Below are 13,992 nucleotides of genomic sequence, written 5' to 3' on the forward strand. Positions count from 1 at the left end.
GGTGAGTGTTAGCAATTATAGAAGACTATATGATGGTTGAATTGTAGTTGCAAAGTTGACTAAGAACATAGTTTGTTGGTTTCTAATAGAGTTTATGCTTTATACTTCGATAGTGTGATGAATTGTTACTTATTCATGAGAAGTCTATGATAAAAGTTCCACATTTAAATTTGTTGTAGTTATAATAATCTACATGATGCTTCTATGTCCGTATTTTATTTTTATCGACACCTCTTTCTCTAAGCATGTGGACATGTTTTTCGATTTTGGTTTTCGCTTGAGGACAAGCGAGGTCTAAGCTTGGAGGAGTTGATACGTCCATTTTGCATCATGTTTTTCTACTGTTATTTATGATGTTTTTATGCTTAATAATGCTTTTTGGAATAATTCTAATGCCTTTTCTCTCATAATATGCAAGGTACACACAAAGCGGGAGAATTCCGATAGCTGGAAATCTAGACTAGGAAAAGCTACGTCAGGCCACCTACTCTGCACAACTCCAAACAAGTTGAAACTTTACAGAGATTTTTTATGGAATATTTAAGGAATATTGGAGCCAATAAGTACTAGAGGGGGCCCACCAGGTGGACACAACCCACCTGGGCACGCCAGGGAGCCCAGGCGCGCCCTGGTGGGTTGTGCTCCCCTCGGCCCACCTCCGGTGCCCATCTTCTGGTATATGAGTCATTTTGACCTAGAAAAAAAATAAGGAGAGGACTTTTGGGATGGAGCACCGCTGTCTCGAGGCGGAACTTGGGCAGGAGCACTTTTGCCCCACGGCGGAGCGATTCCGTCGGGGAACTTCCTTCCCGGAGGGGGAAATCATCGTCATCATCATCACCAACAACTGTCCCATATTGGGGAGGGCAATCTGCATCAAAATCTTCAACAGCACCATCTCATCTCAAACCCTAGTTCATCTCTTGTGTTCAATCTTTGTACCGGAACTATAGATTGGTGCTTGTGGGTGACTAGTAGTGTTGATTACATCTTGTAGTTGATTACAATATGATTTATTTGGTGGAAGATTATATGTTCAGATCCAATATGATATTTAATACTCATATGATCTTGAGCATGATTATCATTTGTGAGTAGTTACCTTTGTTCTTGAGGTCCCAGGAGAAATCATGTTGCAAGTAATCATGTGAACTTGATATGTGTTTGATATTTTGATAGTATGTATGTTGTGATTCCCTTAGTGGTGTCATGTGAACGTCGACTACATGACACTTCACCATATTTGGGCCTAAGGGAATGCATTGTGGAGTAGTTATTAGATGATGGGTTGCAAGAGTGACAGAAGCTTAAACCCTAGTTTATGCGCTATTCCGTAAGGGACCGATTGGATCCAAAAGTTTAATGCTATGGTTAGAATTTATTATTAATACTTTTCTCGTAGTTGCAGATGCTTGCGAGGGGGTTAATCATAAGTAGGAGGTTTGTTCAAGTAAGAACAACACCTAAGCACTGGTCCACCCACATATCAAATTATCAAAGTAGCGAACATGAATCGAATCAACATGATGAAAGTGACTAGATGAAATTCCCGTATACCCTCAAGAACGCTTTGATTACTATAGAAGTCTGTTTTGGCCTGTCCTTTTCCTCAAAAGGATTGGGCTATATTGCTGCACTTTTGTTACTACTATCGTTACTTGCTCATTACAAATTACCTTGCTATCAAACTACTCTGTTACTTACAATTTCAGCACTTGCAGACATTACCTTGCTGAAAACCACTTGTAATTTTCTCATGCTCCTTGTCTGGTTCGACACTCTTACTTATCGAAAAGAGCTACAATTGATCCCATATAGTTGTGGGTCATCATCCATGTCCGGAGGCCCATTCATCTGACTTCAGGGAGCTCCGGAGGTATATTTTCCCCCTGTATCTTCCTTATGTCCGGTTGCGTCGCTCATTGGAGTGGCAAAGAGGGTGCTTCAGCCGCAGAAGAAGGGTGCCTACTCCTCTTCCGTCAAGCCGAGGGTCGACAATGGCCTGCGCCGAACTAGGAAAGTCACCGATTGTTCACACCGGCGACGTGCCGGCGGTGGCCTTCCTGGGACCCAAGCGGCGGGGGCCTCCCGTGTTTTACTACTCCTGGAAGATGGTGGCAGCGGCGGGCGTGGACGTGCTGGCGATCGACTATTCGATCTCCAAGTCTTTCTCCACCGACCAAGCACGGTTATAACAACGTTGACGGCGGATGGTACGACGTCTGGCCTTGTCCATGGCAGCCATGATGCCCGTCCCTGGAGCAACTCGCCCCTCCTCCGCGAGCTGGCTTGGAGCGGCGAGTTGCTGAACCACGCACCAGCTTGGAGCGACGGCTTTCTCCGTCGGGCTACGCGAGGGAGGTGGAGCAGCGAGTTGCCTGGCTCGTATTCGGCAGGCTCAGAAGGCCACCCAGACGACTTTTATGTCGGAGAATTTCTCTTCCTGCTCATTGAATGCCATCGAAAGGGTGAAGAAAATGGTGAAAGGAGGAGATGGGGAGCGGCGGAGTGGTGCTATTCTTGCCCGAAGTCTGGTCTCCTTTAAATAGCCGGCTGAAGGGAGGAGCTTGCCCGGTATTTTGTTGATTAATGCTGACCCGCTCATGAACGGGCATATGGCCGGAGTAGGTTTCTCGACACACACACGGGTTTAATGGAGACATTTGAATGCAATGAGGAGGCGTGTTCAGCCGTGTGTGCAGCGGCGGCGCCCTCGACCGGTGCATCGCTTCAATGGCGGAGGCAGTGAGAGGTCGCGTCCGCTCTGAGCCGGCTTCAATGTGGAGCGGCCGCTCTGTGGCGGTATGAATGCGGGCAACTGGCGTCGGGCGGGAATGTGCGCTGGTGAGGAAGGATGGTTTGGGTGGGGCAGGATGGTCACAAGCGGGCGTGACTGTTGTCCGAACGCGTAAAGCCCCCACGTTTATCTCCAGTCTGCAAGAAAAAATGCGTCGGACCGCCCCGCGGACCGATGCAGGCCCGTATTGGATGGCACAACACGTCTGAAGCACGCGATCCAGACATATGTGGGCAGTTTGAGGGTCGGTGTTGAAGATGCCCTTAAAAAAGAGAGGAAACAGACTATAGATTAAGAGTCAGCTACAGTACCGGTTTTAAATTTTTTTTATGAGTGCAAAAAGGGTCATATATTAACAAAATAATACTTCTTTATAGCTACTACCATACATGCTGATTATTTGATTGACAATAGATGACATGTCAATGAAAAATATTCAACAGCTGGCTTTATTATTAACCTTAGTTTTTTTAAGAGTACGTCAAAGGCGTACCATACCTTTATAGAAGAAGAGAGCAAGCGTTATTTACAAAAGATACAAGAACGAAAAGAGCTTCCTAAAGGAAGCACACACCCTAGGCACCCAACTAACTAGGCTATACCAACACTCTCACAAAATGAGCCATAACCTCCTCCACCTAAGCCCGCCAGTCTCCATTCTTTTAGCTCCGCGATGATGGCAAGGGCCAGCTAGGATGCGGTCTTCTGCTGGCTGATCCGGTGAAAAACTCTGGCATTGCGTTGCTTCCAAAGAGTCTAAGTTGTCGCGATGACGACCGTGTCAAAGCCGCGCTTGAATGCTATTCTGAAATTGGACCTCATGGCCAACCACCAGTCGAGAAGAGTATCCTCCGGTGTGGGAATGAACCTTAGCTCTCAAACGGCCTTGAAAAGGTGAATACGACTGACTTGCTGAAAGGCCCAATAAACCTGACCAAAGGAGTAGTTGCTTTTATATGATTAACTATAAATAATAACTTTACTATTAACAATGTTCTAAGGTTCGTCTGAGAGTAATATCTTTGTATCGCTCTTGTGCGAATGTATGTATCATGTCCACCATGCGTGTTTTTTTCTTGAGAGGAAAAAAGCCATGCTTGATAAAATTCGGAAAATCTGTTTTGAACTTCTGGTGCAGGGTATGATGACTGAAGCTACCACGCGGTGGCAGATAGGGTGAAGCTTCAATCCCTCGACTCCATCAGCGAGGCAATGGACTCGCCTCCTCTATGTCTGCCGCTCCGCTCCGACAGTCAGCAGTGGGGAGGGAAGTCTTAGTGTCTCGGTCCAATTAGTCGTTTCAGTGAGGGAAGTCTCAGTGCCTTTGTGACGTCCGGATAATTAAGCTACAGTAATCCCACGCTAATGATGCCACGTCATCACTATTACTGTTACTAATCTCACGTTGATCCAAATCCGGTTCAAATTCAAATTCAAATAGTAAGTGGAATTCTAAAATTCTCAAACATGAAAACTAAAGTGTTCATCATGTGGCAAATAATCCCTAACTTATTTTGGTGATGGAACCAACCTTTTTCAAAATGTTTAAATCCCCTAAGCTAAATAAAAACAGTGGCTGAAATAACAATTTAATTTCTTTTTAAATTATAAAAATATCTAACTAACTTGTTTTGGTATCAAACTAGGTTTGGCAGTGGCCTGTATTAATGATACTACTTTAGGTGCTAACTTGGTATTTTATAAAACTGAAATAAATAAAACTAGAAAGAAACAAAAAAATGTAAAAAGGGAAAAGAAAAACATAAAACAGAAAAGGATAAATGGCAAAGCTAGACTGTGCACTTGGCCTGACCGAAGCCACAGTGTGGCCCAATCCACCTACCTCGGCCTTTCTTCCCCTACTCATCACCGCTCGGAGCCTGAGCACGCCATCACCGTCCGTCGCTGTGCGCCGCGCGGATGCTGCCACCGCGACACCACTGTAGCCCTAGGTCAGATAAGAACTCCACCCCGACGCCTTGGGCAAACCCTAGCTCACTTTCCTATTTTCCTTGTGCCCCTTTCTTCCTCCTGATGCAAGGCCGAGCTTCTGCCGTCATGGCCTCCATGGTCCTCGCGCTCCCCGTCACCCCCGAGCCTAGCTAGTCCATCCACGAACCCCACCGTGCCTGGTTACATCGTCTTCGCCCACTGGACCGAGCCAGGAGCCACCGCAGCATCGCCTACTATGCTGTCTTCTTCCTCCGCATCGCCGCCGTCCTCCGTCGTTGTCGCGGCCACCGGTGGCCCCGCGCCCGCTGACCCTGTCGATGAGCTCCGCCGGGATCGACTCCTTCAACTGGTGGCCTCAACTGGAGCTGGGAGGCACCGAAGCACCGGATCCCCTTCGTCCCCATCTCCGACTGCCCCCGTTCTTCACCGACTTCGGCGACGCCTTCTGCTGCTACTAATCCTCCAAGGGCCACCATGTGTGCCGCTCGGTGAGCCCCCGCTTCCTCCCTTCTCTCTCTCTCGTCGCTGTTCGCTAGCTGTACGCGCCGCCCCCAACTTGCCCGAGCTCGCCGCCGCGTAGCTCATCGCCGGCCTCGTTTCGGCGACCAAACGGCCCCGTGCTGCGGCCCATCTGCTTCACCGCATCGCTTAGGCCTCGCCTAGCCTCCTCGTTTACTCACACGCGCACTGCAGCACCGTCCCCGTCGCAAGCTCGCAACCGCCGCCGCCCGACGCCGTCGTTGTGGCCAACTCCGGTCACTTTTGCTCGAACCGCGCGCGCCACCGCACTCACCTCGCAACGCCCGTCCACCCGCTGCCGCACACGCGCGTCCCTGCGAGCTGCTCCTGCCGCTGTGCTGCTGCGCTCACCGCGGCTGCTCTGCATGCTCTGCTGCTGCTTCTCGCCTGCTGCCGCCGTTTGTAACTGGTGCTGGCTGCCGCTGTTGCCGCGGCCGTCGCCCGCCTTTGCCTAACGCAGCCACGGCCGGCCTCCCTCGCCACCCGCAGCCGCTGCTGCCCCATTGCCGCTGCTGCTCTGCCTGCTGCTACAGTAACATTCAGTTACTATAGCGCTAGCTAGCTTTTGTATTTCTACAATGTCTAGCCCTTTAAACAGCCCCTGAACAGTGATAAGATAAATCCTAACATGGGTAAAAATTATATGAACGGAAAGTAGATGTAACAAGCTTCATTTTGTTTCATTGGACCTGCTTCAAATAATGCGTGAATTAATTCCTACAAAAATCACAAAATGCTATCTTCTGTTAACAGAAAACTGATTTAACCTCTAGCATTGTGTGTGAGTGTGTTGTGTGCGTGACAGCGTGACTGTGTGTGCGCGGTTGTGACCAGGCCGGCCCTTACTTAATTAGTTGCTAGGCTTAGTTAGTAGTAGTACTAGTTTAGTGCTAAGTTAGTCTAGGCCCCACTTTAAATAAGTTAGATTTATTTATTTGTGTAGGTAAATAGTCTATGACATGTGGGCCACACATCCCTTTTGACTAGTCAAATTGACTTAGTCAACCCGAATTAGAATAATATGTTAATTCTAGAAAATAAATTAAACTTTAAAAATCAATATAAAATAATCCGTAACTCGGTTGAAAATACCTTGTACATGAAAGTTGCTCAGAACGACGAGACGAATCCAAATACGCAGCCCGTTCGTCCGCCACGCATCCATAGCGTAGCAATCACGCAACTTTTCCCCTCCGGTTCATCTGTCCGAAAACGCGAAACACCGGGGATAATTTCCCGGATGTTCTCCCCTTCACCGGTACCACCTCATACCGCGTTAGGGCACACCGCATCATGCTTTGTCATGTCATGCATCGTCATGCATTTGTTTGTGATATATTTATTGTTTCTTCCCCCTCTTCTCTCGCTAGACACCGAGACCGACGCCGTTGCTACCCAGTACGACTACGGTGTTGACGACCCCTCTCTCTTGCCAGAGCAACCAGGCAAGCCCCCCCCCCTTGATCACCAGATATCACCTACTCTACTCTCTATACTGCTTGCATTAGAGTAGTGTAGCATGTTACTGCTTTCGTTAATCCTATCCTGATGCATAGCCTACCTTTGCTACTACTATTGTTACCTTTACCTGCAATCCTAATGCTTAGTATAGGATGCTAGTTTATTATCAGTGGCCCTACACTCTTGTCCGTCTGCCATGCTATACTACTGGGCCGTGATCACTCGGGAGTTGATCACGGGTATATACCTATAATTTATACATGATACATGTGATGACTAAAGTCGGGTTGGCTCGAGGAGTACCCGCGAGTGATTCACGGATTGGGGGCTGAAAGGACCTTTGTCCCGACGGCCCTCTGGGTGGATCTTTGTGGCGGAGCGACAGGGCAGGTTGAGACCACCTAGGAGAGAGGTGGGCCTGGCCCTGGTCGGTGTTCGCGGTGTCTTCAAGATAACACGTTTAACGAGATCTTGGTATTTGATCTGAGTCTGGCTACTGGCCTATACGCACTAACCATCTACGCGGGGACAGTTATGGGCACTCGACGTCGTGGTATCAGCCGAAGCCTTCGTGACGTCAGCGACTGAGTGGCGCGCGCCGGGTTGGACCGCGTAACGCAACTTCCTTTGTAATGGAGGTTGCTAGGTCTGCTCACCGGCCGCGTTCGCAACGTGCAGGTGTGCAAAGGGCGATGGGCCCAGACCCATGCGCCATAGGATTTAGACCGGCGTGCTGACCTCTCTGTTGTGCCTAGGTAGGGCTGCGACGTGTTGATCTTCCGAGGCCGGGCATGACCCAGAAAAGTGTGTCCGGCCAAATGGGATCGAGCGTGTTGGGTTATGTGGTGCACCCCTGCAGGGAAGTTAATCTATTTGAATAGCCGTGATCTTCGGTAACAGGACGACTTGGAGTTGTACCTTGACCTTATGACAACTAGAACCGGATACTTAATAAAATACACCCTTCAAAGTGCCAGATATAACCGGTGGTCGCTCTCTCACAGGGCGACGAGGGCAGGATCATCGGTTAGGATTATGCTATACGATGCTACTTGGAGGTCTTCAGTCTACTCTCTTCTACATGCTGCAAGACGAGGTTGTCAGAAGCGTAGTCTTCGAAAGGACTAGCTATCCCCCCTTATCCCGGCTTTCTGCAGTTCAGTCCACATATAATAGCCTTATTCCAGTTGATACCGATGCATACATATGTAGTGTGGCTCCTTACTTGCGAGTACTTTGGATGAGTACTCACGGTTGCTTTCTCCCTCTTTTCCCCCTATCCCTTCTACCTGGTTGTCGCAACCAGATGTTGGAGCCCAGGAGCCAGACGCCACCTTCGACGACGACTCCTACTACACCGGAGGTGCCTACTACTACGTGCAGCCCGCTGACGGCGACCAGGAATAGTTTAGGAGGATCCCAGGCATGAGGCCTGCGCCTCTTTCGATCTGTATCCCAGTTTGTGCTAGCCTTCTTAAGGCAAACTTGTTTAACTTATGTCTGTACTCAGATATTGTTGCTTCCGCTGACTCGTCTATGATCGAGCTCTTGTATTCGAGCCCTCGAGGCCCCTGGCTTGTAATATGATGCTTGTATGACTTATTTTATTTGTAGAGTTGTGTTGTGATATCTTCCCGTGAGTTCCTGATCTTGATCGTACACGTTTGCGTGTATGATTAGTGTACGATTAAATCGGGGGCGTCACAGCCTTGGTTTGATTAGTCGTTTCGGTTAGTTTCTTTTAATCCTCACAGGGGCCACATTATTTCGGACGACGATGCTTCATCTTTGAGCTGGTCTTCTGAGTTTTGATCCAACTCGGGTACATCTTTCAGGACAGAGTCGGCAGAGCTTCGATGTAGATTACTATGGTTTCCTTGGACAGCGAGATATGGGTTTTTCGTCATGTGTGCAAAACGGTGAGATTTAATGTCAAATGTTTTAGATTAGTTCAATGACGAAAACTTCAACACTAGAGCACAGGTTCTTATGGCATGTGCACGAAGGCTTCTCGGATGTCATCGACAAAGTCAGACCATCTCCATAAGGAAACGACGATAACGATGCATTAGCGGCTCGTTCGGTAATGATCGTTCAATGGTACATGGACCTCGGCATTATTCTTATGAAAACTAGACCAACTAGGAAGGAACCCAGCAGCATAACATTAAAGAGAGAATGTGAGACGTTAAATTCAACATGAAGAGGAGTTGAACCCAGGTTAGTGGGGCGACACAACCGCGCTCCCACCATGAACTACGCGCTACAAGAGACTATTTACTAGCCACAATGGTAGTAACTTAACTAGTAACATCACACATTTCAATACAAGATTGCTTATGTGGCAGCTAATTAATGAGGAGAGAAGGGTTTGTGGTAATTTAGCTAATTACTGTAACATCACACATTTCAAGACATAATGTATCTATAGCTTAATAAATGAACTCTTTCATGATACCACTCATATGTTACTACCCACTATGCAGATAGTAACATAGAGAGTGCTTGGATCCAAGGGACTATTTTTAGTCTGACTAAAAATAGTCTCTTTTAGAGGCTAAAGTTTCAAGCACCCCTGACTAAAGAGAGGCTAGGACTAGTCTTGAGGCTAAAAATTTTTAGAAATAGGAAACCTGCTAAAATATGTATTAGTCCTCTCTCTCATTATTTAATGCCTCTCTTTTAACACATGCGAGTTCTGAATTGAAGGGTTTGGAGGATAATAAATGATCAATAACTTGATTTTAGTCTCTTTAGTATTTGGATCAAGCATAGGTGAGGCTAGCAAGTTTTAGTCCCACTACTTTTAGTCATGGGATTGCAAGTTGCAACACGAACAGCTGACAAATGAAATACCCGGTTTACCCCAACGGCAACAAGCAGCTAGCGCACATGAGGTCGTCACAAACTGACAGAGCAAGGCGGAACATTCACATAAGCGCAAGAGCAGGCAGAAAGTCCACGACTTTAATCAGAGTCGTCACATCACATCAACCGGTCGATCGCTACCAACCACCCGGATCACGAGGAGCAGGAACCGGCCTGCGCAGCTCGCCCTCGCCGTGGGCGAAGCGGCACCCGTCGCCATGAGTGCAGCATCCCCTGGCGAAGTGCCCGCACAGCTTGGTCTTGAAACTGTCTAATTGCCATCCGCCGCCGTGGGACGTCGTGTTTGCTCCCGCCGCAGGCGAAGGGGCACCGCCGCCGTCATGGTTGACAACGTGGATCAGCTGCTCCATGGCCATGTCGTAAGCGTTCTTGATCTGATCGAACGTGCCCTCCAGCTCCACGTTCTTCAAGTCGGCGTCCCAGTCGTGGTCGCGGACGCGCAGCCTGGCGCCGCTGGCCCGGGATATCAGCTTTATGGTGGCTCCGCCACGCCCGATAATGGCGCCCGCGAGGGACGCGTCCACGCTGATCTTGGCCGTCGACGAAGCGCCGAAGCTCGCCACCGCTTCCTTGCGGGGGTCGGGCGCCGTCTGTGCTTGATGCGCATGGTCACCGGTGGGAGTTGGTTCCATGGGTGGTGGCGTCGCGTTGTGCGTGGACAAATGCTTGCCGGGCTTCTCCTCGCCTTGTGCTGGTGGAGGAGCAGGAGCTGCGCCACTCAGGATGCCCATTTTCTCGACGGCCAGGTAGCCGCCGGGGATGTCATGGATGAAGCGACAGTTGTCACCAAAGCGGCAACCTGCGGTACTGCACGATGGGAACATCATGCGGATAAACAACCGAACCAGCACAATGCAAACAGAACAGGAACTGTTGAAGTATTTGAGTACCTGAAGAATCTGATGCATGGCTTCGATTTGCTTCCTACGCCTGCTTCAAAAGACTCCGGCTCTGCTTCACCAAAACAACCGATCATGCGGTTCAAAGTACATAAGATGCTGGCACTGAATGGAAAATCTGAAGACGAAACGACGAAGCCAGTTTCTTTCGCCTGGACACCAATCGACTCACCTCGCGCTCGCTGAGGCAATTCCGGCCTCCCCTGGCGTCCAGGTGCTGCTATTCCAACCGAGCGGGCGGCCCAAGCCTCCGCGCGAACCCAGAGCTTCACGTCATCGGGGTGCTTAGACAGGTCGACGCCGGCGGGCAGCACCTTGCAGTCGTCGGAGCTGCCGACGGCGAGCAGGAGCTCCCTCGAGTACATGATCCTCTGCCCCTCCCTTACATCGATCGGCCCCGGTCAGATCTATCAGATCAGTCAGGTAGGAACTAACCACGATGGACAGTCGCATGCAGCATGAACAGGCGTGCGTACCTGGGCATGGTGACGGAGGGGGGAACAACGCCATCGTCAGGAGTCGCCGAGCTCATGTCGCCGGCAGCCAAAGTTCAGTCTAATACATGCTGTTTCTATGGTGGTTCACTGCGTCGCCAAGAAGAAGTAGGCAATGGCGTGAAAAAAGCTGGGAGCAGAGAAGTCGCGGTATGTAAATACTAAATACCCCTGGGGTGGGGAAGGCCAGTGGACGTACGGCCGCCGGCGCCCTCCTCCTATGGTAATGGTAGGGGAGCGTTACTGGTAAATTGATTGACCGGACAAGTCCCGGCGCAAGCTCGATCGCCAATCAAGAGCCTCTGCCTCTGGTGCAGTCGCGCATGCAGGAACGAGGCGTCGCTTGCGACGTTGATCCATCGCGACGATTGGGTTGAGCCGCTGCATGCACATTCAGCTTCCTCGACTTCAACTACCCAGGGGCTGCAACGGCACGCGGATCTTCTCCCCAAGCTTTTTTTTTTTCAAAACGGAGGCAAAAGATTTGCCTCATCGATTAATTAAGGAGAAGAGAGTTGTCCAGTTAATTAATGGAAAACCGGGCGAAAATCAATACAAACCTATCACATGAGGACTACTCACATAACATGTAACCCCATAAGCACAATCAGCCAGACAATCATACCCAACACATAACGACCACCAACCTCCACAAAGCTACATCGCATAGACACCCCCAACGAGAGTACCTCGGCCGGAAACCACGAGCACCACCAAGACCACAGAGACAAGTCAGGCCATATGGACAACTGAAGAGACTGATGACCATACATCAAGCAGCTGCGAACGCCTTTCCTGCACCACCACTCTTCTTACTTTTGCTCTTGATAAGAGCCTCCTCCACAATCGCCTTGCCGGATCCAGAACAAGCCGCCTCCAAATGCTTGAGCAAGCTGTGAACCTCTAACTCGAAGAGAATCTCATCGACCTTGTCACGCACAGACACCTTCCCAACGGCCACCTGCGAGTGGGTGACCACAACGTCGGAACCTCCGCGGTCCACAAAGGCGAGCGGCTGGCTGGGCTCCCAAGAGTCAAGCGCCAACATACAGACCGCATCAACATTATCAGCCACAGAAACCACCGGCATGACAACATCGCCCACGGGAACCACTGACACTGACTCAGGCACCTCCAGTTGCTCACATGACAGAGGCGAAACATACCCCTCACACGAGGTCACCAAAGAGTCCACCTCCACGCGCTCCACAGACAAAGGCGAAACAGGGCACAAACATAGCTCTTGTAGGTCGGGCATGATCTGCAGAACTGGAGCCTCGGGCACGGCGATGGGCTCACCCTCACTAGTACGCAACACAGGAGACAAGGTCAATGGTGCTGATGAGATATCTCCAACACGAGGAGAGAAACACCCATATAGCTCTTGGCTCCCTTCCTTCGTGGAGGCAACACCGACCACACCAGGAGGGCATGACGTCAGAGCGGTCGACAACACAGTCGACACAAGGGTGAGCTTTCCCAAAGCAGCCTCTGCTCTCTCCAAAAAGTTCTCAGCCCGTGCCATCCAACCCTGCAGCAGCGCAGTCTGATCAGCCAGAGCAGCTTGCAACATCACGTCAGGCTGGGTTGTCGAGCCAACAGTAGCAGAGACGACAGACGCCCAAGACCCATGAGGAAGCACCTTAGATGGGAGCGTGGATTTCATCGGACTCTCACATGAAGCTGAAGCAGGACGATGGACGGTACCAACTAATGGCTGCACAGCAAGGCAAGACAACGAGCTTAGAGGACGGCATGGATTGCGGCATCCGCGTGCACGGTGACCGTTCTCTAAACAACGGGAGCACCGAAATGGATCTCTGCACTCAGCCGCACGGTGCCCACGAGCGAGGCATCTACAGCATCGACCATGCATCCAAGCAGGGATGGGGCGAGGAGCCACTGCCGGGGCCGGCAACATTGGACGACGCGGACCACGCCGGGGCAACACCTCTTGCCATCTTCCGCACACCTCCGGCACACGTCCCACACCCGACTGGGCAGCGGTCAGGCCCAAGCCATTGGCAGCGAGCTGTGTTGTAGGGACCAGGGTGGAGTCGAAGACCATGGAGGCATCTTGTGGCACCAGTTCTTCTTCGTCCTCCTCCACTTTTTCATTGGCAGTAGAACCCCACGTGCCCACAACATTAGGCGCCGGCTCCTGGGCATCAAGTGCCGTGACGACCAAGCAGGGACTCGCCACATGCTGCAGAAACCCAGTCCACGGGAGCTCCAGAGGTGCCTAATCTGGCCCCGGCAGGGATGCAGGCGCCGCCGCCGGGGACGACGGCAGCTGGCCGAGGGAGCCGCCGACAATGGGAGCAGAGGTAGCGCCGGTGCCGGCCCTCCGCCCACCTATGGACAAGTCGGCCTTGCGGGAGGCCAGCGCAGCCGCGGCCAGCTTCGCGGCGGAGACGATGGGCGAGGTCGGAGCAGCAGCCGACACAGGGAGCCTCGCGGACGCGGAAGCTGGCAATTTGCCCAGGGGCACCTCAGGCACCTTCATGGATCCCCCACCAACCTGGACGAGGCGGCCCAGCATCGGCTGCGGCAGCGCGGACAGGAGCTCCCGATCCAGATCGGATCGAGCAGCGGACGGAGGCGCCAGTAGGACGACGCACGCCGTGCAGCTAGCAGGCAGCTCGGCGGGAGGCGGTGGAAGCTTGCCGGCCGGGACAGGGGGCGGCAACGGGGAGGCCGACGGAGCTGCTGGTGTTGAGGACGAAAGGGACAGAGCGAGGTTGCGGGGCCTCATCTTGCACACCTGCTCGTCCTTGCGGGAGGGAGAGGAAGAGCAGCTGGCGTGGAGGCCGGATTCGGGCGCGGCGGGAGCGGGGGTGGTCAGAGCGAAGAGATCCGGCCGGCGGCGGCGGCCGCATGCTCACGCGGCCATGAGCGCGGGCGCGAGATTCACTTCCCCCCCTATTTTTCTTTCATCCGTAGGGATAATCTGGAGCACATCCACACACCGACAGTCACG

At 51.4% G+C, this 13,992-nt stretch overlaps 1 protein-coding gene across 1 annotated transcript; it reads right to left on the bottom strand.

The window, feature by feature from the left end:
• Positions 1–9,592: 9,592 nt before the first annotated feature.
• LOC125516180 (zinc finger CCCH domain-containing protein 14-like) lies at positions 9,593–11,125 on the bottom strand. Its single transcript, XM_048681664.1, has 4 exons — positions 10,995–11,125; positions 10,691–10,899; positions 10,510–10,570; positions 9,593–10,426 (listed from the first exon to the last, which is right to left on the bottom strand). The coding sequence occupies exons 1-4, from the start codon at positions 11,048–11,050 to the stop codon at positions 9,736–9,738; spliced, it is 1,017 nt and encodes a 338-aa protein (XP_048537621.1). The 5' UTR covers positions 11,051–11,125; the 3' UTR covers positions 9,593–9,735.
• Positions 11,126–13,992: the final 2,867 nt, after the last annotated feature.

Source organism: Triticum urartu, chromosome 6 (genome assembly GCF_003073215.2).
Source record: "Triticum urartu cultivar G1812 chromosome 6, Tu2.1, whole genome shotgun sequence".
In the NCBI taxonomy this organism is placed as follows: domain Eukaryota; kingdom Viridiplantae; phylum Streptophyta; class Magnoliopsida; order Poales; family Poaceae; genus Triticum; species Triticum urartu.